This window comes from Anoplolepis gracilipes, chromosome 4 (genome assembly GCF_047496725.1).
Source record: "Anoplolepis gracilipes chromosome 4, ASM4749672v1, whole genome shotgun sequence".
Lineage (NCBI taxonomy): Eukaryota > Metazoa > Arthropoda > Insecta > Hymenoptera > Formicidae > Anoplolepis > Anoplolepis gracilipes.
Window position 1 is genome coordinate 780,552 of NC_132973.1, and position 24,917 is coordinate 805,468.

The 24,917-nt window shown below is 43.7% G+C and overlaps 1 protein-coding gene across 4 annotated transcripts in view; it reads left to right on the plus strand.

Moving 5' to 3' along the window:
• The window catches only part of Hth (Meis homeobox homothorax), a 430,487-nt gene that overhangs the window by 395,884 nt on the left and 9,686 nt on the right, over nt 1-24,917 (plus strand). For all 4 annotated transcript variants that reach the window (XM_072889618.1, XM_072889616.1, XM_072889614.1 and 1 more), the window contains one exon: nt 12,842-12,900. In XM_072889618.1, coding sequence (XP_072745719.1) covers nt 12,842-12,900 — 59 coding nt within the window. The remainder of the gene's footprint in view (nt 1-12,841; nt 12,901-24,917) is intronic.

Genomic DNA, 24,917 nt, shown 5'->3' on the forward strand with positions numbered 1-24,917 from the left:
CGAGCGCGATTACACCCAAATGAGAATTACCCCTTCGCCATGCGCTTAACATGGCCGCGCGGAATGGAGGGATGAGTGAGTTCGACCCTTTCACAGTCACCCCGCCGTTATATGCCCGCCTATGTGTCCGTCCGGTGCGTGTTACGTGTGAGTAATTCTGCGTCCTCGGCGATGCACGGTAAAGAGGGACGATGGACAGAAAATTGCTTTATGCTCTGCTCCTAATGTGTTGGAGTGGCGCAGTTGCGTCATGATGGCGGATCAAATATGCATCGCGGTTCTCCGTTTTCTCCCTACGCATTTTCAATCATTAAGATAATAATTTCTGCACGAATTGATTTCTGCCTGACTGGACTGATTATCAATAATAAATGATTAGAGCACTAAATTCATGAAATTATTTGTGAGTTGCTAATCGTGTAAAAATTTAGGAAGAATTTAGGGAGAAAACATAAATAACTATTAATTCTTGAGTATATATTTATCAATGTTTCAAAAATGCATGAAATTTTATGATTGAAGAATGTTAATGTGAGAGACTTATTATCTAACGCGATCAAACTGTTAAAAATTATTATTTATACTAATAATTTTCATTTCCGTCATGTATAAACTTTGCTTACAATATTGCAATTCCTAGCATTACGCGCGTGATATCTTTCGTGGTTTTCCTAATTATCGTATTATTGCCCTCTCATTTCCTTCCTTCCTTTCTTCCTTTATAGCGGAATTTCTGTCGGACAACGACACAATCTTCCTTCCCTGAATCTGAAAGGCTTTTGCCCGCATATTGGCCGAGGTCCGTTTTGCCGTATCTCATGCAGCAGCTTTTGTCGCACACAAACGGCTACATCGACGACTAAACCCGCAAACGTATGGAGAATATGGGATGCCGCGTGAAAGAAAGAGAGAGCAAGAGAGAGAGAGAGAGAGAGAGAGAGAGAGAGAGAGAGAGAAGCAATGGAGAAATCTTGAAGCAACGGGGGTTGTAGGATGTACGGGAGGTGGCGGAGGGCGAATCGGCTCTCGCGCGTTATTTAGCGACAATGTGTCGCGCATAGAAATGGCCTTAAAGCAGCCAATAAACGCCGTTACGCGGCCGTCCCATGTTCTCCCATTCCACTGGCCTTGGGGGCCAATTTCGTCAGATTTTGGGAAATTGTTGTTGCGTCCGAGAACGACGTCGGGCGTTGCGCTCGGAATCAACAAATAGGAGTGGCCGGCCATCGAGGATCACGCAGAGCTATCTCGAACAACCATCGTCATGGATTTCTATGAATTCAACTATGGATTCTTAGCAGATGCTTCTCGTTCGTTGTAGCGTGATAACAAATTCTCCAAACAATCTTCTATCGCTGTGAGAGAGCGAATTTTCTTCTGGTATTATATCGGCAATAATTAGAGTTTATATACATGTTTGCTCTCTTTTTATACGTATATTATAATTTTAAACTGTTTCTAACTTTTTTTAATAGAAATTATTTCAAGCATTGGAGGAGAGAGTTTACGCATGTAGAGATGTTTCTGTCTCTCCGCTGCACATGACAATTATTCGCAGGAGAGCGAGACCGTGAGAGAGAAAGGTTTAGTGGGTTAGGTTCAACCCCCCAAAAACGAACGGTCTGTGCTCCCACCCCCAAAGGACCGGTTTCCCTATTAACTCCCTACGTGCCGCGACACCTAAATGTTCCCCTTTACGCCGAGATAATGAAAATTACAAATAGCCTCGTGCCGAACGTGCGTGCACGCGCGCCGCGTACGAGTGCCATGCACGTCGAAATTTCTGCCCTCACGCATGCTCGTTCTAGACTTATAGGAAATTACCGTGCGTTATGTCAGCGGAGGGATATCGCGGTGGCGGAAAGCGAGCGGCCATGTGGAATACATTCTCAGTGGCGATAAGTAAATTGCTCGTACATTTTCCAAAATAGATTACTTTGGCCGAGGAACATTCTGTCTAAAAAGTTTAAGAATCAAGAATCTTTTTTTTTTTTAACGGTTTTGTATAAATAAAAGCAATTAATAATATTATTGCTATTAGAACTATTAATATTATTTTGAATTGATTAACTAATTAACCTCAGAAAATAATAAGGAATATTATTTACCGATAAAGAAATAATGGTAGGTACAAAATAAGTGAAGAGGGTGTATTGCAAAATTAACATCGTGGAACGTCTAAATTGACTTAGTAAATTAGTAATTTTCTGGATAGGTCGAAAAGGGCGAGAGAGGAACTCTGTGAGCGAAAGGACCGCTGGCAACTAATCATGTCTTTCTCAGCATTGATTGCAACAATGCCCGCTCTCGTCTCTCGCTGTCCGCCACCTTCAGCTGTGCCATATAGACCTAAGCTGCGATGCAGCAATGAGGGGGCCGAAGGGCAATGTACGAACGGCGGAGGGTGGCGGCGGGCAGTAACACGCGCGTCGGCGAAATTAGTTTTCCAGATAATCATCTCACGGTATTGTGTGTTGCGTCCGTAGTTTCCGTGGCGGTAAAAGAGGCGGAGGCGGAGGCGGAGGCGGAGGCGGAGGCGGAGGAGCCGACGTCGCTGCAGCTGCTTCGAGTACGTGGCCGGTGCACGGCGGCTTAAAATATAAATGCGGATTAATCTGAAGTTACGAGCGTACGCTCGATAAGGAGTGTAATTTTCGCGAGCCAGCGAGAACCCATTCTCTACGAATCACTAATTACGTTCTCCACGTGCGCGAGAGCGTAATTGGGACGCCTCTATCGATCCGCGGGAAACGCGTACGATTTACGCTTCGATCTGTCATCGCGCAATCTGTTTCCTTAAATCTTACTTGTTTAGATTACCTACGCAAAATTTTATCTCTTTCTTATTATTCCTTTCTCTCTCTCTCTCTCTCTCTCTCTCTCTCTTTCTCTCTCGTATACACACGATACGCGCCGAAATGTTGCAAAGAATAGCGGAAGATCGCGATAGTCAACGGCACTTTCCGACGACGGTCCCTTTCTACCGTTCCCCGCGATGCGTTCCCGGTGATTAATGTTGCCGAACAAATTGTCTAGAAAAACATCGTCGTAGCCGGGGCGCCCTCCGCCCGCTCGGTGCACCCTTTATCTCCCTGGGTCGCGCCACCCTTATTTCCCTCGAGCGGAGAAGCGCACCCTATCGCCGACGCTGTTGCTGTCGCTGCTGCTGTCGCTGTTGCTGTTGCTGCTGCTGCTGCTGCTGCTGCTGTTGCTGTTGCTGCCGTCACCCTCTCTCCCTTTCCTGCCGCGCCACCCTGTATATACAGCCGTCGTGTATACATGCCTGCATACATACATTACGCAGATGATATCCGAGTAATCCGATTTACTTCGACTTCGCTATCAACGTTTGCACCCCCGCCCATTCCGGGTAATTATACGCCATCCTGGATGCTGCGTTGCACTGTCTGTCCTACGTCACGCGCAACGTGAATTCGTGCCAATTAATGAGAGATTATGCTATCCGAGAGCGAGCGCGATTTTTCAGCATCGAAAAAGTTTATTGATCCCTCAGTATAATGTGTTGAATTTTAATCGATTCGATAAAATTATAATATCAAACCGTGTTGTAAAACGTATGTACACGTTTGTAATATTAAAATGCCTCCGCTAACAACGCGACGGATTTAGTTACCTAGTGTAACGTTTATTTTCTACGAGAGGACTATCCGAGATTATTAATTAAAAGGAAATTTGATTCCATACACTTGACGAAGCCATTTCGTAAGATACGGAGAAAAACACGAGCCAATTCTACGTCTTTATTAAACGGCCATGCGGACGACGTCAGATGGCGCAAAGAATTGCATCACACGGTTCTAAATTTCCTCTCGTTAAAGTCACGCATGACATCGGTACATCGCTCGCAAAAACCACGGACAAGCGACGCCATGTCCACTCGCCGGCCGTGCTTCTCTCTACTAAATCTTCCTGGTATCTTGCATCTCTTCGCTCTTCCCACCTGCGAATTACAAATTACCAGAGAACTTGCAGGACTCTGCTGATCTTCGTCGTTCTTATCTTGCCTTCCTACTCTTCCTCCTCCTCTTCCTTCTTCTTCTCTTTATCTTCTTCTTCTTCTGTCTCTTCGTCTTATAAACAGCCTCGTACAAACGTGACAGACGTGCCGCGACCAAAAGTGAGCAAGTATTCGCCATCAAGTCATAAAGAACTGATGTCTCGCCTGCGTTCGTCCGTTCTTGTCGCATGCTGAACCTGCGCCGGAAATCCTCGTCATATTCGTTTTGTAACATATTTTCTATCTTTATTAATCACGATCTTGTAAAAAAAGGTACGATAAGATTTGAAGAGAATAAAGATACAGATTCAGTAATCGCGATGTGAATCATGTGATATAAAAAAAACTTTTAAATACTATATTATCAATTTTAATTATTCTCTACTTACGAAATAACGCCATTATCTACTCACATTATTTACATTAAAAATAAAAATGAGAATTTGTTATTTCGTGTATATTATTGCATCGTTTTTCTTACATTTACAAGACTGCAGGCCGATGCATTCAACGTCCTACAATCTGTGCACGAGAAACAGGGCGTGATCGGACGAAAAAGTGTAAAAGGGAGAAAAAAAGGTCATCTGGTAGCGATTTCGTAGTATTATTTACATCTGCGGAGCGAGATGCGGTGGCCCGTGCAAGCATCGGACGACGCTTATATCCTGGACGAGCGAACGGGGACAGGTATCCCTTCTCCTCCTCTCTTCCTCGTATATACGTAACCTACCGTTTCACTTTTTTGTGGGTAAATGTGCGCGAGCCGTATGTATGCGGACGCGCGCGGGATATCGTGTAGGCCGTCGCATAAAGCCCGGATTTTATTACAAGAGGATTCAAATTCCGCGCACACGGTCGAGCCCCCGCCGCGCGGAGGCGCGGGAGTCTGCGGGGACAGTGGAAAGGAGAGAGAAAGACCGGGATAGGGATATAAAAAACTGTCCGCGAGAATCCCGTGAATCCTCCCGCGGTGTAAGCCCACATAAACCACGCGCGCGCGCGCTCGCGTACACGAGCGTATTCTATTTCGCGCGCGGATAAAAATTTCGATTCGTCTTCCTCTTTCTTTCTCTCTAAGAATGGAATACTTTCTGCGATGGCCAAACGCGAGCGCATATTTTATTCCTTCTTTATACCTCGCGCTGACCCCTAAATCTCCAGAGTCGAAAACCATGCCGTGGCACCTTCATCGCGGACGGCCCGTAGGGGCACGCGCGCTTGTAAGGTAAATGCCGTAACGGTAACCGTAACGACTAGAGTGGAGGCGGAGATTGTGAGGGAGAGGAAGTCGTAACCTGAAATGAAAAACGCCACAGCACCTCCGACGGAGGGTATATATCCGCTCTCGTACATCGGTGTTGTCGCTGATGGCGTAGAGAGATGTAGGGAAAAGATTTCACGACCGAGAGATGGTAAACGGGACGCTTTAGGGCCATCCTGAGGACGAGCGGTCAATCTAAACGACCCCTTATCTTCTCCGCGGCGAGTATACGTCTACCAGACGCTTTGCGTTTTCGTGAAATCTAAATAAAACGCTTTTATAAACGCGTAGAGTGCCGGGATAAACTGCGCGTGCAGAGATTACAGATCGGTCAGAGGGATTGCTCCGATATAAGTAATGAGACGGCCCTACTAGGTATAATAACCTGCCTAAACAACGACCGCATTTGCGTCAGCAATGACGTGGTAAGTACGGTAGTGCCTTACAAGGCTTCACGTGAGCTTCGGGGTTCTCCGACGAACAGCTATCTGATGAATAGTACATATTTAAAGCGCAGATTGTGCGGGTGATAACGATTCGTCCAACAGTTTTGTGATAGAAAATATGTACGATTTTAAAGGGCGTATTTATAATATATACGCCCTTTTAACATGGAATAAATTTGAGTTTTTCGAATTTTTTTCCCTAAAAATTCCAAACTGTCAAATAATATAATTCTTAAAAGTGCAAAGAATTTGTTGATAAAAATAAAAAAGGAGAAAAAGCTCATTCTAATAGGACTTTTCAAGGATTGTAGGAAGAAATTATTACTGGTAGGATAAATGTAGAGAAACGCACGGTATAATATCTACATCAGCCGGCGTTAACATAGAGGAAACGAGACATCGCCATTTCCGCCATCCACGCGGGCGTCGCGTACGATTGCGGGGGGAGGAAGAGAGATGGAAAGTACGACCGGCAGTTTATAACAGCGTCAGCAGTTGGTACATATAGTGGCTCGGTAGCCGGAGTTTAAGAGACTGTTACAAGCTGACGCCTCTCTCCGGCATTGCGCGGGTGCTACTTGGAGGGATGGGGTGAAAATCGGGCTGTGGGGCAATAGCCAAGGGGACGTAACGCGTGAAGGAGAGTAGAGATGGCGAGGGTGTTATAGGTATATACGGCGTGCACAATCGGGTGGTATCAACCCTCGACGTCGGCGCGGCAACGACGACGTCGATGACGACGACAACGACGACGACGACGAGATGAGTCTGACCCCGTCGACGAGGTGGCCGGTGACAATCGACTCGAGTACTTGGCTACCCCACAACCGGCGAGGGTTGCGACAGCTGCGGACCCAATAACTTGATGAAGCGAGCAGTTCTGCCTCGTACTCGTGATGGGTTGTAGTATTAAATGACTGCAACATGGTCCTCATATCTATCCTATACGTTTTGTCTCAAGACGCCGACTATTAAGTTGTACTGAGAGTTCAATTGACAATACCTGATCGATAGCCCGCAACAAACTGATTTATCCGTAAAATTGGTCGGACGCGAAGCGGAGAAGAGATTTTTCTCGAAAGAAAAAAATGGGCCTCATCGCTCTTGCCTCGAATTTGTCAAAATTACTTGGTACTCGCAAATTTAACGACCGTTGCGCGTTACGTCCGCGCCGGAAAAACAATCGCTATAAAGCAGGATTTCGCGTGCAAAAATCGAAGGGATTCCACGCGTGTGTGGTCGGACAAGAGAGGAAGCTGCGTGACGCTCGGATCGCGATAGATACGCGGATATCGAGCGCAGTGGACGTTACACCTCGATCTTTTTATTGGCGAGATCACCGGTGCGCGGCCATCAACATCAACGCGAAACGACGCGCCGGCGCTATCGCGCCCTGCGACACGATTTAGTGGCGACCCCGGCAAAACAATTATATAAATTCCGAGGGGACGAAAGAGAGAGGGGTCTGCGGAGGAGGGGGAGAGGCTGTAGCGCGGAGGGTTAGGCAGGGGATGGGATGAACGGGACGGGGAGAAAGGGTGCGCGGGGGAGAGGGTAGGAATTTTCCGAAAAAGCGTTGCAGTAGAGCCATAGATTAAACGCAGCCGAGGCGCATACGTCCAGCCGAGCACGTCGATGCGACGCAGGCAGCCATGCGGCCGCTGCGGCGGCGGGAGCTATCAGTGACACGTCGCGTGTTAAATCGCTTTGTTGACACACATAACCTGTCTACGCGTATCCGATACGCGCGATCGCCGGTCCGCGGCGTTTATATCGCTACACACCCCTGCGGCCACCGGGAATTCGACGGTAGTTTGCCCGCGTTGCGATGCGGATCTCTCGTCTGCCGAATGGCTGGCTTTCTCTTTCTCTCTCTGTCTCTGTCTCTGTCTCTGTCTCTGTCTCTGTTTTTCCATCTCTCTCAATATTTTGCACTTTTAATCTCCCTTTTGTGTTGAACTAAAAGGAGGTAATAATAAATATTGAATAGGATTAATTTCTTCCTACACAGGGCTAATTATTCTTATTAGAATAAAATTGAGATAATAATCACAGGCTGATATTTTACATGATTAATTTGAGAAAAAAGAAAATGTAACACGAATGAAAAGTTGCATGAATTTTGAATATTTATTTAATCCACGTTACAATGTGTAAGGATCGGATGCAAATTTTCAGTTTGGATGGCTGACAGCAACTCTCGAATTCTAGAATTGCGGGGGCGAGCACGTCCCGCGATTTTGCCGGCTACATCTGCAGGAAACTCGATTACACGGTGGAAGGATGCTCACGGTCCACAATGCTCATTGAATTTGTCGAACAGGAATTATATATTGCGTGGGGTTCGATTCGTTTGTTCGCGGGCGCCCGTGCTTTCGGAGGAGATCCGGTCGCGCGCGGGTGAGACGCGAATGCATTATAATAAAATCGCGATCACGATCGGCCGCGCGAAAACGAACGGAATGGCGAGTGAAAAAGGAGAAACTCGCCGGGAGCGCGCGGCGCGTGAATCCACTAGGCGCATTATATTCGGATAAAATGATTTTATCGATCGTAAATGCACCGGCGCGACGCCAAGCTTATGAACGCTCAGATTTATATCCGGTCGCATGATCGCGCGAGCTCGAGCGGCAAGCTTTTTCTGCTGGTGCAACAAAATTGTTTTGAAAAAAGTGGACGTACGAAGGTTCGGAGAGAAAGGTCAATGCCCCGTAAAATTTTATAACTCTATCGCTGAGAAAAATAGAGACGGGTAATGTCCTAGAACAAGACGTTGATTGGCTTTTTTATACTCGGTTAAACATGTCAGATAATTTGAAACAGATTGAGTTGAAAGTAGTGTAAGACTTATGAATCATAAAAAGAATACATTTTATGATTTAGAGAGAAGCGAAAATATATTTGAAAACGATTCTACAATTTAAGTAACGCTGTGTTATAGTAACCTCATTTGTCCTTTGATGCCTTTTGTTTAAACAATTGGGTTACATACGCAGTTGTTATGGCAGATTCTAAATGTGGAACGCGAGACGATGCATGTTTACTGATACTTAATAGGCGTACATTTTGTGGAATGCCTATGACGGCTGTTTTCTCTGATGCAACGGCGATTTGCATTAGTGCGACTAGTCCGTGGTAATTCGCTACACAGGCAAAAATTGATTACCGATTGGATTGCGAGGTCAGATCCTCATTAACTGCGTTCCGGCGCGCAGGAAGGGATAATTACGCAAATAACCTAACGCTCTAGGTCTCACGTAGCGGTTCGATCCGATAAAAATAATTACACCGTGATTACTCCACTCGATATATTGATTGAAATTCTCATTAGATGCACGTGTTAAGCAACGAATCCTCCACCAACTCAGTAATAACAATAAATTTCGATAACGTAAAGATTAGCAATAATAATGCAACGCTATTCTCTTAAGCATCTCATATATTTTAATCTCCCTCCTTCTTTCCTCTCTCGTCGACGGAAATTATACTTCACCTCTCGCGCACACGTTCGATTTCTAATTAAAACGGACCTTTTACGGCAACTCACCTGCCCATCCCCGGCGATACGTTTTCTAACGCGTAATCATTACGAGGCTACCTTTTCGATTTCCCGTAATGCGACGCGAACGTCGAGGCCTCGCATTAGCGTGCCGGCTCTCTCGCCAGTATAGTACGGCGGCGAAATTGATTACCAATACTACTGCGAGAGTACGACGGCGGCTCTCGCGCTCCCGTGTCCGGGCAGTAATGATGTTTTGATGCGAGGACCCCGGTGCACTGCGTATCGACTGCAGTTAACTAATGGAAGCTCCCCGATAATTGCGAATGCCGTCGGAGAGTAAATGCTGCTAGCGCGACAGTAATCATCGTTACTCCGTTCACACACTCGCGTAACGATGAGGGAGGCTTCTCGCACGCGCTTTTTGCTTCTCGCTGTGTCATTCTGAAAAGATTCTATAGATTACGATCGAGTACTTATATATATCTTTTCTTTAAACAATTTTTTTTTTTTTTTTTTTTTTTTTTTTTTTTTATTAGAGGTGCTCGATGATTAATGAGATTTATTGTGTCAGTTAAAAAAGAATTGTAAAATTATTGACACGTCGTCCGGATATTTACATATGTTAAGCAAAATATTTTTTTTATTCTTCGAAGAAGAAATTGTAGAAAAAGTTTTATGACGAGCGTAAGTCAAGTCCGGAACCTCTTGCTATCATCTTTAAAACGTCTCTTCCGAAATGCCATGCGAGGTCGAGTCGATATATGCTGTGTGTATCGCGTGTATAAGCAAATACAAGCACATTATTCATGTATGCGGCCAAAGTGCACTAAATTTAGTCACGGTACGGGAGGTCATGTGGGAGACACACGCGCCCCAGCCTGGCGCTGCGTTTTATGCCTTTTTCTCGCAGAAATGTGTCATATGTCGTTGGTCCCCCCTTTCCTCGTAAAAAGTAACGGCGATACCGAGGTAAGCCCGGAACGTCAGCGATTTGTCAATAATTCTCGCGCGTCGCCCTTCGAAATTCCGTTTGAAACTCACCGGCGATTTCCGAGGCGCTCATTCAATTCGTTTGCTCGGTGCTCGATTTACTTTGCCAGTTATTAATGGCTTTTCATTTGGAAATGAAAACGATGGAAAAGAAATTACACATTTTATTGGAAAACGAAAAAAAAATATAGTTTATTTTTATATCAAGAGTAAAAGCAAATGTCGTATGTTTATATAATTTCTGTTTTAAAATAACCCATTTAATAATATCTCGTTTTACGCAAAGTTAAAATACGCCAATGGTGATGATGAAGCAACCCTGCTCGTTTTCCACCCTTCCCTACCTTTCCGTACATTGAAACGTGTTCAAACTTTCCCAGCCACAGGTCCGTTTCACAATGTGTTGCGAGAGTGTCCCTCCCTTCCTTCGGAGATTCATAATCAAAACTGCATTAAAATCCTGAAAGCTCCGACGATGGCGCGAAAAGTGTTTTGTCATCTGGGGTGACTCGGCAACCACCTCGATAACAATATGCTCACCTCGTTTGCGATCCCTCTCGTTGCCACGAGAAACGTACTCTCTTCCCTTACCCCCTCACGATTCGCGATCGATTAAGTGACGATTATTTCATCGACGTTTATCTTTTCATGATTCGCTGATGAATATCTGTTTTCAAATATCAAGAATATGCAGCGACAATTTTTTGACATCAACATTATCGCTTTTACACTAGAAGATTCATTAACAGAAAATTTTATCGTAATAAGATGATTTTAATTCTGAATTTTTTTATATAATATTCTCATTAAATGTAAGAAAGAAATATACGTAAAATTATGTGTAAAAAAAATCTTTATCACATCTTTGCAACGTGGCTGGCTTAAGTTTCCGACGGCGAAGATATTTTCGTTTATTTTCACCAGGGTCGAACTCTTCGAGAGAGAGAGAGAGAGAGAGAGAGAGAGAGAGAGAGAGTTTGGGCAGTCGCTCACCGTTTTCGTCCCTCTCTGTTCTTCTCTGTTCTTCTCTGTTCTTCTCTGTCTCTCTTTCTCTCCCTTTGGTTAGGGGATGGCGCGCCATTGTTCGGGCGATATTTCAGCGGCGGCAGTGGAAGAGCGGGGGTGGTCGGCGGTAGTCAGCTGGTTGTGACACGCTGCCTACCTCGCCAAAGAGGAACCAGAGGCGCTTAGGAGTATCCGGGGGCTAGAGAGAGGGGGTCCCTCGGCTTCATACTCGCGCGGTGATACTCTTTCATCTGGCGATAGCTCAGGCCTTGACTTTGAACTATCGTCACGTTTATACATATATCTATGCATCCCAAAGCTTTGTTCTGCATATTACTGTATGTTTATGTATTATTACTGTATATTTTGTACCTTGTTATGTTGTTGGTTACTATTGCGTGACTTTTGGCTGACAATGAGTAAATAAACAAACGTTTTCTTCCTTATACTTTGCGGAAGGAAAATTTTCAGTAAAGTTAAAAGAATTAGGTAACAGTTTTCTTTCTTTTATTAGAACGCTGTTTTATATCTCGATAATCATTATTGAATACGGAATTACGATATCGATATCGCGCGATATAAAATGTAGAGTCATTTATCGTATTTCATTCTTAAATATCCATTTGATATCGTGTTATCAAAATTCATGATTATTTCTACGTCTTTGCGCGCGTGTACATTAATCGCTTCCGAAGAGCCCTTTGCCACCCAGTCAGTCGGACAAAGTTCCTTTGACTTACGGCGACTTGCCGAACGACTTTGCGGGCACCGTCTGCGGCTTGACTGCGACAATAGCGCCGCATGAGCATCCGAGCTCATGCGGCGAGAGCGAGACGCGATGAGAGTTTAATAATTATTATTCATAAGACTCTCCGGTGGGAGTCGGCCAGGCGTGAGACTAAGCAAGAAAGATGTGCTGCAAAACAAGAGAGGGTGCCATCGCTTCCTCGGAGGCTTGCTTATGTCCTCCTTATCCCTGGCGGAGAACCCGAGTATTCCATGGCGGGAAGGGGGTGTGCTCGAGTCAGTCGAGCAGAAACCCAATCACTTCCGGCGTCTGCGCCCATTAGGGCGCCGCGACGCTGACGTCGGCTGACGTACGCCCTTCCTCTTCGCGTCCCACTCGCTCATCCTATACTCTCTCTCGCTCTTCCTATACCGTTCCTCCCTGCCTGTTCCTATCTCACACTGTATTGAACCCACCCTCTTGGACCTCGACCAACATCGAAACAGACCACCAGATCTATTGTTTGGAAAGCGCTCACATGGAAGCTTCTTCAACGCGACTAATGACGTATCAAGGATGCCGCTTCCTTCTTACCGGATTTTTCTCGTTTTGCTCGTTCATCTCCCAAACTAGTTGCCGCATTTACTTTTTTTTATTGCTACGAAGATAGCAGATCGCGTCAAGTAAAGTTGTTTTGATATAAGAATGTAAACGGTTATAACGTGTAAAATACAAAGGAGACAAAAAGTCTTTAAGATTCTCGCAAAGTGGCGATAAAATGACTTAACAAAAATTAATTTCGTTTTTTGAAAAATATATATACGGAAAAATCCATGTTAAAAGAATCAAATTGATCATTTTATTAATGTAATTCTTTTCATTTGTGTTTCAGGTTTATCAATGCGAGGCGTAGAATCGTTCAACCAATGATCGACCAGAGTAATCGAGCTGGTAAGATGACTCCAATTCTGCTATAGATATTTACACACGCATACACACGTTACAATAATTACATTAATCACAATACGTTACAGTTATGAGACAATATATTTATTGCCCAAAATTCATAAACAGATTTGTCTTAGTACATGCTACAAAGAGTAAGTTGCTTAAATTTTATGAATTAATGTGAGATCGTCAAGTAAAATTATGTAAATTTTTTGTTACTAAAGTATAAATATTGACAAGATTCTTTGTGGATTTAAAAATAGTTTCATGCCATTGTGTGAAAGTCTAAAATTATTAAATCGTATAATTCATGTTAAAATAATTGTCCAAATTGTATGTTCGTATTTACTTTAATTCAATTCAATTCCTTTTTTTTTTTAAATGAATATAAGGGTGATATATAATATTCTATGTTTATACAAGAGATGTAAAGTCTGTAATAATTTCCTAATTACATAGATATCAAAGCTAGTATGGAAAAATCAACAATTGACGTTTTATGGACAGCGTATTTTTAGACGATTTAATGCAATATTTTGCATCCCTGTTGCCTTTAATTTCTAATATAACAGATACTCGATCTTGATGTAGTTTCGGATATTCTTGAAATCATTCTTCAATCAATGAGAATTTTATTCGAATGAAATTTGTAGCATCGTGTATATTTGTACATTCGCAATATCCGTCATTTCAAATCAAATTACTTTGTGATTATTCGATTATCGGTCATTCCACGCTCACAATGGAAATTTGAATTTCACTTCTCTCTCGTGTGTCTGATAAATATATTCGCTCACGACAATCATCAAATCCATTTTGTAGACGATAGAAAACTTACACAACTTTCAATGGTTTTCAACTGAAATGGATTCAACAGAATCTTTCTGTATCATTCATTAGAATTTATTTTCATTAGAAAATAAATCTTACTAAAATCTCTTTTGTACGATAAAGAGTAGCCTTTATCTTAAAAAAGTAATAAAGTTGTCTTTTATCTTAGAAATACATAAAATTTGTACTAAAAAGATTACTGAAATATATTTTCGTTTATCTATACTGCATATAGATGCATTATTAAATGCATTACTAGATACATTTATTTAATACATATGTTTGCCGTGTGCGGATATAAAGAATCTTGCTTATACTTCCGTAGAATTAATCAATACGGTACAACTGAAAATTCCTTATCAAAGAAAGGTATTCCTTTGTCGCGTAATTTGTAAAGACGACGCGTTTACGAGGAGGGAATCACTTCGTTTGCAGTAAAAGGCGACAACAACGGACCTTCGTGTTTAGGGTGGAATCATTTTCTCTCTTTCTCCGTCGTTCTCTCTCCTTGTATCTTTTTCTCTTTCTCTTACTTTCTCTCGGATAAGGTTCAAGGGTTCCGTAGTGATTCGGATGATGGCGAGAGGGTTCTTTCGTGGAGTACAGGGCGGGCAGAGGTGGATAACGTCCCGGATAACGTTCGGATAACACTCGGATAACGGCGGGATAATTGGTAGCGGTGATCAGACCGAGTTTTACGATCAGGGAACATGCTCCCGCCGTCGCAGTGGAAACTCCTCTCACTCTACTGGCCGTGCCTTTCCACGGCCCGTCTTTTTCCGTGGTCGGTCGCGTCTTTGTCCCGCGTCGAGCGCCGCGGAAAAGATCGCCCGAGGAAAAGTTCGGCGAGGGTGGGCTGACTAAACGGTCGAAACATAGAGAGAAAGAGAAAGAGAAAGAGAGAGATTCGCCTCGTATTTTTACGACTGGCCCCCTCATAAACACTCACTGAGTTACGGGTTGTTTGCTCTGCCGAAACTGGGCTTTAGGGGCGCTTTATCCGCCATTCACCATCTGAACGTATCCACGGAATTCGCTCTCTGGGATGGCAAAGAATTGTTCTCTTTCTTCTCTCTTTTCTCTTTCTCTTTTTCTTTTTCGACGCACTTTTCACGGACTTCTGCAAATGATGACCCGCAGTTCGTTCTTGAGCTTTTGTACGCGGATAGAAGATGCATCGTGCACCAAAGTGCACTAAACATTCAAGTGCTTTGTGAGAATCTTTCCTGCGAGCACCATAAACGTCTCCGTACCAGGCTTTATTCAAACTCGCGAGTGTGTTATCGATGTTGTAAGACGGCCCGTAGCGCAAGCTGACGGACCACGATAGAACCGATCGTCGTATAAAATCTTTGTGGCAAACAGAAAATTCTTTTTCGACCAAATTTTAAAAGCTTTACTTCAATCCTTCCTGATATATATTGAATAATAAATCGATGCTTATTATCGTCATTGAACGATGTTTTCCTTGTAAGTTAGCGATATTGATAATCGCGTCGCGTATGCGCCGTCAACGAGTTCGAGCGGTGGCTAAAGAGATATTCGTGAGGATGGTGACGGGTAGGAAAGAGCGGGTGGACGAGGGGGTCTCGTGGGTATCAAGGGAAGGGACGAGGAGAACAAGAGAGAGAGAGAGAGAGAGAGAGAGAGAGAGAGAGAGAGAGAGAGAAAGGGGGGGGGTGGGGGAGAGAGGTTACCCAAACGTCGCCGTCCGCATCGAGTAAAGTGGAAACCCGTGTACGCCAGATTATCATCCCGAGTCAATCCTGATCACAGCTCCATCGTGCCACAAACAGGCGACCCACGACCTTTCCAGCCCTTCCGCCCGCCAATACCACCGTCTCCGTTTTCTCGTCCGCTCCCTCCACAACGGGGAAACCAGTTTCGCCTAACCAGAAAGAGCGCACCTTTCGCGCGCGATTGAAATCGATGGCATTTCGCGAGAGCGCCCCCCGCTCGATTATCGGCGCCCAAAGAATGACACGCGGATATTTTCGCATCGACGGAAATGGACACGAAAAAAGAAGAAGACAGAGAGAGAGAGAGAGAGAGAGAGAGAGAGAGAGAGAGAGAAAGGAATAGCCGAATCGTGAAGGGTTCAAGTTCATATACCTCGCGACTTCGTATACCTCGACCATTTTTCCAATTCCTCGGAGACCGAGACGGTGTCCCTTCCCCGCCTGCTCCTTTCCTACTCTCCATCGCCGATCAGCAGTCCATTAAAGCTTAATAGCCGAAGCATTAGGCCCCAGGGCAGATTTTGTTCCAGCGGAAACGAGATAAATGTATCTTTCAAACGCTCCCGGTCCCCCGGTGATCGGTGGCCATACACGATAAAACCGTTACTCGTCCTTTGAACAATTGCATTTTACATTATATATTGATCGAAATAATTTCAAACATTTTAATTTTATCGTGATCGTTTAATATAAATTTCTTAATTCTTAATATTGAATCGAATTTCATAATAAAGTTACAATCTAAATGGTTATTAAAATACCCCATCATTTATTGAGAAAGCAAAGAGATATTAACAGGGCCTCGCATACCTCTTGTGAGACGCTACAACATTTTATTTTTCAAATTCCTCATTTCTTCTAAGCGAATCCGTCCATTAATTACGCCCAGTGGTCCCACGAGCACACCACTGTCTGTCCGCACGTAGTCTCGAATTACGCCGTGACTTTTCTCACGCGAGTCCCGCGAGAAATCGTATTAGGACGGAGTCACGTTAATTCAGAATGCGTCTCAAGACGACGACAACAAGGTGCACGACTCGCAGGCATGCATATCCTCGGTGCACTCCTCCGTGTCGAGCTAATGATGCGCGTCGGTCGGATCATCAATCATACTTTCATTACGTGGATCGCAGCTGCTCCATATTGACTCCGCGGCCCGCGGGGCATTATTATTATTCCGAGACGAAAGAAGCTCTCTGTTGCGCGAGGTAACGCGTTTCGCGCAGGAATTCTTGCTTATCGCCGATAACGGCTGCTGCAAGAGCCATTGCATTCGGTGAATTTATGCGATTCACCTCGCTCTCTTTCTCTCTCTAACGATCCGTATGTGCGGTTCACGAAGAATGCGGGCGCGCGGATCCTTTCCTTCTCGAGGATGCGTGGGTCGCGCGTGGATGCTTGGTATTTCAATTTAATACTCGAGCTTGTCCCACATTTCGCAAACACATAAATTACGCGAACGTCTGCATGCGATCTTCGCTTCCATATCGATATTTTGACATCGATGAAAAGTATATCGCTGACACGTTGAATTACTGATAATAATTTTTGCGATAATCAGTACTCGCGTAGAGAAACTACAAGTAACAAAATCCTTGGTTCACATATTTATCTCATGATGTAGCGTGCAATTTTTCTGCCTGATGTATCAGAGCGAGAACCGGTTTATACTAAAAATTAATGTTGTTTGTCTCTTCTTAATCTGCGTGCGAAATAGAATAAATTTCAGAATAGTTCTCTAGAATAAATTGGTATTAACGAGTCGTAAAATTTAGTATTCTAATCAGTCGCGATTCTTTTAACAAGTCTCGTTAAAATTCTCTTAATACAGGATATGTTTCAACGTTACACGATTATCCCTCATAGTGACGCGGTACGATTCGCTGAAATTAGTATAAAATTAGTCGCGTGTACACGGGCAGTAAACCTTCGTACGTTACGTTTTAACGTCGTCGTCGTTCCTAATGCGCCTCATAAAAGCGCGATCCCTTTTAAATCCTCCCTCCCTCCATTCAATCATACACGTCCGTCTGTGTCGCGTAGGCACTCGAACTATAAACTATAAACCCGCGTCGCATCGTTTTACGACGTACAAGCTGTCCCTCCCGCGCGAGATTCTATTAGGTTTATATCGCGCGGAGAGAGAGAGAGAGAGAGAGAGAGAGAGAAAATTTGTACCACGCGGTTGTGCTCAAGATAAAAAAAGATACACTCGGGTAATACACTTTCCTGAGAGCGCAGAAAGGATAATGTATTAGCACTGGCATCTCCTAATGAAAATAATTTAATTGAAGAAGTACCGGGTGTGTATAACTTGCTTTACGCATACATTATGACGATATGAATATACGAGATTACGTCGGGTGATAATGTTTTTTTGTTTCCGGTTTACTAATCCGTACGCTTCATTAATCACATTGAAGCGTATTATTGTGAAATATGAATGAAGGGATAAAGATCACGAGCAGAAATTATAATTTTCAAATTAAGATATATGAAAATTTCACGAGAAAGAAAATGATACTATTAATAAGAGGTAACTTTATATGAAGAAAACGCGCATCTGTCTAGTGTTTGTGTGTAAAAAATAAGTAGAATTGCAATATTTCGAGAAGCAATATATTACTCTCTTAAATTCTGCATTTTCGCGATAATAATCTTAATCCGCAGACATTACTTACTGGAAAAATAAACTGTACTTGATGTCCTTCTGGTAGAAGTCCGATACGCTGTGTTACACATATACACACGACGCTGTCTAACATCAAAACTGTATATATAGTTACAGCGTCGGTAGAATCGTCGTCCCCTCACGTGCTACCAGAACGACGCAGTAAAAACGTAACAGCGGCACCAAAGTACTATAAAGCTGCGACCGTACGGTGCATTTCGTGACGATACCGCGATAAAAGACGTCGTGCCCACCTCCACAATACGGTAGCCGAGATATATTTGTCGAGCTTCTTTCGAGGATTCGTCCTGATCTTGAAGATAATCAGTATCGAGAAGTCACCGTCAAATTAAATATATCTATGATAATGTGTTTAGTTTTTTTTTATATTATTTATTAAACTTAAATGCGTATCACACACGCTTCTGCTCGTGCATTGAATAACATTTATTTCAGCGACGTTACAATTATATAGTAATTTTAATCTGCTCGTTCTCTTTATATCTAGAGACGGTTTAATATAGCGAGATATTTGACACGGCGATACGCAATTAAGGAGCAAAACCACCGATAAAGCGGTTTTCCTTTGCAGTCAACATAAAGTATCCAATTACTACGCGGACAGTTAAGCTCTCGGTGAGAGGACGTATGTACATTTAGCCTCTACTGGCGAAAGACTGGTGGCCGAAACGATGACCGATCTATTCACTGATTTCTGTCGCAGTTCATTTCTGCGTAGCGCGAATAATTACTCTTTCCGAGTAACCGAAGCTCACTCTCGTCGTCGTCGTCGTCGTCGTCGTCGTCGTTGTCGTTGTCGTTGTCGTTGTCGTTGCTGTCCTCCTCCTCCTCGTCGGCAATAAACGACTTCCCACGAATTGCCTCTTGCTATAATCTCAATAAACATCGCTCATCCACGTGCGCTTACCTCCTCCGTTCTTTTGGCGGCTTTACGAGTCAACGTTAAGCGTACGAGAGAGAATCTTCGAGGAAGGCAGTCGCGACGTATCAATCGGCGATGTCTTAATTGTCGGTTTTTCGCTTATTATTCGCCGCATTCCGTCTGCAATCGAGTACGAGGATCAAGACGAGACGCGCGAAAGTTCATAGTCGTTGATCATCGCGTCGTTTGTCTTTTCGCCGTTCTTCGGCAAACTACTTTCGCATCATCTTTCTCGTTACATTCGGCGCCCCTTCTTTGTCGGTCGCTTTCGCGGAAGCTTGATTGTCATTTATGACAGCCGCTTCGTCTTCCTACCTATCAGCGGATAATTATACTTACGATCGGTTGTTTCGATATATTCTAGCTCGCTACCTGGACACAGATTTCTTCTTCGCATGTATATTATTTTTTAATATAAATCTTTTTTTAAATATGAATTTTTAAAAAATTTTTTATGAATAATATATCGATAAATTATGTATTATCTCAACGTATTGAGAAAAAATTATAATCACGTTTTCAAAATACTTTAATCGTATAAAATAACTCAAAACGCATGGAATATTGTGTCCAGTGATATAGCATAGAAGCGGACCCTACTTTCCGTAGATCTAGTCGCGGATCATTCGTCACGCATTCGCCGAAAGGCTCGGCCTCGATAACGTCGCTCGGTCTCTCTTTTTCTGTTTTCTTCCCTTCTCCTCTCCGATGGATATAACCACGTTGGTTTGCGGAACGCGCTATCTAGCTGCCGAAGGTCCCTTGGAACAGAATCTCCGGAACGAGCTAAACCAAGCCAACATATAGCACATCCACTCCATCTCACTTGGCCGCTGTCCTTACTCCCCTCTTCGTGTCGATGCTGCTTCAACCCCCTTAGCCCGTCTTTTTCACCCCTCGTTCCCCTTAACGCTCCCTTTTTCGCCCTTCGTCGTGATCCTTCCTCCTCTGCTCAGCCACCGGATCGGCCAGCGTCGTCCCTTCCGCGAGGACCATCAATCAAGGTTGTCAATTTGTAATGGCGATTCTCTGTGTCCATCTCGGGGTGGTCCAGACAGTCCACCCTCCACCTTTCTCCGTCTATCCTCATACATCGGTGATCTCTCTGTTTCCTTCGTTTTCGTCCCCTTCTCGCCATTCCGTATATGGCTAACTCCGTTTGAAGGAATGAGAGAGAAAGAGAAAAAAGGAGGATTGTGGATTCTAGCTGGACACCAGCCCGCTGTAAACGTTCCTGCTGGCACTGATGGGATATCGGCCGACGGAGAAAAAGAGAAAGCTCCGCCGTCGAGTTTAACGTCCCCCGTGGACCCTGGCGCGCTAAATAAAATGGATGTTCTGGGGTCGAGAATCGGGAGAAATTGCACGGTGGATTCCCTAAAATGTCACCGGAGGCGCCGACATGGACGCTGATGCGTCGAAACGCGTTCGATTTCGGCTGATACCATTTGATTCCGCTGAAATGGCCGGCCACCCATTTGATCGCCACTCTTATTTGTGCGAATTTTTCTTACTGAATTTTCCATTATTCTTTCAGTCTTCGTTTTCTCTCTTCGACTTATATTTAAAATCGTTTTTTAAATCGATTACAAATTTCGCGATTATTATTTCGACTAGAAATGTACACTTCCGGTAGCCTATAAACGAACAAACCGCGCGACTGATTTATCTGACAGCTTCCCAACTGCGCGTAATTCGTTTAAACGCAAACTCGACCGTACTGTTGGAAACCGGAACGACCGAAGGAAAGTCTGAACTGAAAGGAGGAGCAGGATGAACGAGCTCGTTCGAGCGGCCCAAGTAGAGACGATTTCTTCCCTCGTCGTGTCCCCATCGACCGTCGCCGAGGTCTTTTTTCTCTACGTTTCGCGTCACGTAGACGTGATATAGAGTTACTTAGAGAGCCGATCCCCCGCGCATTACGGCCCTAACGTTTGAAAGGTGCCGGAACGGGTCCTCATACGACATAGATCATACGTTAATTGAAATGGGGTGCATGCGCGCCAGTCGTCGAATACAAACGACCGACTTATAGAAATGTTATTATTTGCTACCGTACAGCACCATGGGGAGAGCATAACCAGGACACGGCCGGGCTTAACGGAGGAAATTGCGTTCCGTTCGTTCGTATCAACGTTTCGTTGAGCTTGGCGTGTAAAAGTGCTCGATGGAAGTCCTATCAAATTGGTCCTTTTCGCTATAAATGAAGAAACATTACCAATAGGAAATAGTAAACATTTACGGCACATTGTTGTATATTTTATTATATATTTTACGTGACAAAATAACAGTATATACAATTGTAAATATTATTTAAGATACATTCCTAAGTTTCTATTCCTTCATTTTCTTCATTTTTATAATCCAATATACAGAGTTAGAGTTAGAGTTATTATATAGTATATTATAATCAAAAGATTAATAATACGAAATAGCAATAACGACCTTTAGTAGAGCCCATCGCACTCGCGTAATTACGAAGCGCCAGAAACTGCCGGTGATATCACGAGCCGCTAATACTCGGTCGAATGTAACAATAACTCGCGGTCGCCTCCCCTAACTGCCGAACTTTGATCCATTCCATGTAAACGAACCTAGGGTTCATTTCTCGTTACGCATAGCTAGGTATATGTGTATGCCCATATATATTGTATATATATATATATATATATATATATATATATATATATATAAATTGGCATGAGGGCGGGAGTCGCTCGGACACGGAAATGAAGTCTTGGACGGTCACGATCGGTATGAAAAGATAAGGTCCGAGTTCTCGAGGGCGCTGGACAACGCCCTTTCTCCGTCGCTCTTCAAATTTCTCTCTCTCTCTCTCTCTCTCTCTCTCTCTCTCTCTCTCTCTCTCTCTCTCTCTCTCTCTTATTCTTGTTCTCTCTCGTATACGCTTTCCACTCCACCAGCGAGATTTTTCATGGCGTGGATCGCGTCCGGTGTATCAAGCCATACCCAGAAGGCCTGGAGCTTCCACGTAGCACGAAGGGTAGCCCTATCTTATCGGCGTAGCCATAATAGCCTGTTCTATCTCATCTCCAGTCTCGTTGACCGTTTGCCCCTAGACCACTTTCGCCATCAAGGCTTTACCACGGTAATGGCGACCAGGAAGAAACCTGGCTGGCATCGCCACTCCAACCGAACGTCGTGAAAGAAGGAAAAGATCAGTATCGATGAAAACGCATCGGCCATATTTGCTTGAACTATTAAGTCGGCTTTAACATCGAATTCGAATTGTTCAAAATTCACGGATCGTGCATCGCTTTAAAATTAAATCATTTGTAAATTATATTTTTTTTTAGATATGCGATCATTGTTGGGATAAAAGTAACGAAAAATAAAAATAAGAATCGTAAATGCAAAACTTATTTTGCCACTTAAAATATGTAATGCGTTAAGTTAAATTGCAAATCCATCGAATAATTTTGCTTTCGTCAACTTGACGTGCGTTATAGGCATGCGTGAAATACGTGAGAATCTGCAGCACAGTAATCAATCGCGCGTTGCGGTAAAAGCCAGATCGCAGAGCGCAATGCATTAACGAGGCTGATGGACTATTCAATCGAACGTAGCCACATCGGTTGCCGCTGCAACAAGCTTGATAAACTTGATGTTATGTAAAATGGTAAAATGTGCATCGTGTCAGAGCGCTCAGACTCATGCGAAACTACTCTTCGTTTCCAAAAGAGAGAGAGAGAGAGAGAGAGGGAGACACGCTTAAGAAAAGATAGAAAGTTCAGTGCAGAAGGAACATATTGACGAAGTTGACTGGCTATTAAGTATCTTTATCGCTCATCGGCAGGAGGTTCCACGCCCGCGCGCCGTGAAATAAAGTTGTCTGTAAAGTGCATTTCATCTCTACTTCGAGCGCTCGAGTTGGCCAGGGTTCTATTAAGGAATGGCACGCTAAGTAATTACACCGTGTAAGTGATATCGGTTCTAGGATCGATCGTATCCGGAAAAAGTCGAGGAGAATCCACGGCGGATTATATTGCGCATTTAGAGGAGTCGGAGGTTCTCATCGTGCGACATTTAAACGACTAGCCAGTCACCATTTCCGCCAAGGCTTATTTATGTTTGTGTGTTGTAAGGAGAGACACTTCCGACATTTGTGGTTCTCATAATCTCTGTTTATTGACATTGTTAAGAATGGTTCCTTTAGTCCGGACACGCCGTATCGTTAAAATAAAGAACAGGCGCGAGTTTAATAGTTTTATATTAAAATTAATATAACGACACGTTATCGTGTACGTGTATTTTATCTGTTACTGTTATTTTTTATACGTTGTTGCATTTATACTTTCTGAAACAATTTATCGACTCGAGAATTTAATAATTTACATACACACAGAGTTTCGATGAAGCTTTCTTATCGTTTAGTATTCACACAAGCTAAAAATTAACAGACAAATGTTCCAGATATGATTAATATGTCTCATATTTTGAATAATAATAAACCGTAATTGCCCATGTTTTATCTCATTAGCATTCACAAAAAAAAATGAATTTGACCACGCATCGATCGTTATTATTGCTTTTTCGTGCTCGAGGCAGATCGCAAAACGATGCAGACAGCGATATAGTAGATTTGCTTACACAGCGGTAGCCCAATTATCATAATTTATAGCCTATGGATTAATTAAAATATCTAAATACGTCATTATATACATATATATAAGACGCGATAATATATACCTCTATAAAGAGAATCTTCTCAATTCCTTATGCTTTGTATCTTATAAATATTAAGTGGTTTATGGATAGTGCGAGCAACATTCTTTCTCTCTCATCATTCGGTCATTAATTATTTATCGCGTCAACTAAGGAGGCAGTCAGCCACGAACGTTCGTCAGGTTTTATCGGAAAGACTAGGCGGGTTTAACGAATCGCGCGTAGCACTGACAGAAATTTATGTCAATTCGCGTGGGCACCGGAATGGAAGGGGACAGGGGGAAAAATCGAGGCTGAAGAACTGGGTTAAAATATGCCAACGCTGCGAACCCGAAGAGTGGGGCAAATTAATTTCGGCTTGTCACAAGGACGATCATCCATAAATGCAGTAGCTTCTTTGTCCTCCTCGCCGCTTCGTATGTTCTCCCCCTTCCTCCCTTTGTTCCCTCCCCGATTCGTCGACCACTATCTAGCGCGGGAAAAAAAGCTACCTCGCAATAATCGTGATTTATGTATTCATTACCGACCAGTAGTTCGACGCGACTCGTTTGCACTGTTTTCAATTGTCGGCGCGCAATATTTTCGTTCCTCGCGGTTTGTTTCCAATTTCGGCAGGCAACGCTTTTCGACAGTGCACATTATTGCGCGACATTCCGGTCGTCGGTCATTCTTCGAATAGCTATTGCGATGCGATTCACAATTAGTACGAGTCATTCATTGTTTGAGTTTGAATTTTTCCACTCCATCTTTTAAACCACCGAACCATCGATCCTCTTGAATCTCGTGAAACTCGCGTGAATTTTATAGCGGCTTACGCGCATTAGGATAGCTTACGTAAATCATTATTATCCAAAGAAGAGAGGAAAAGGTCATAGAGTAGATTTTACGCGCGAATAAGTTTCGCTATTCAACGTGTCATGCGGCGAGCATTCGCGCGAGCGGCTTTTTGCGTCCTCCCCCCCCCCTTCCCCCCCGCCCCCGATGATTTTCGTTGCCAACGTTTCCTGGACGTTTCGCGGATGAGATATGCCCGTGCCTCATAGCGGCAGCTGGACCGATCGATGTCCGCGCACGGTTAGTGGATATCCGAGTAGAGCGAGCAGAGAACGTCGGAAAGAACCGAAACGACCGGGCGAGCGGGGTGGACGTT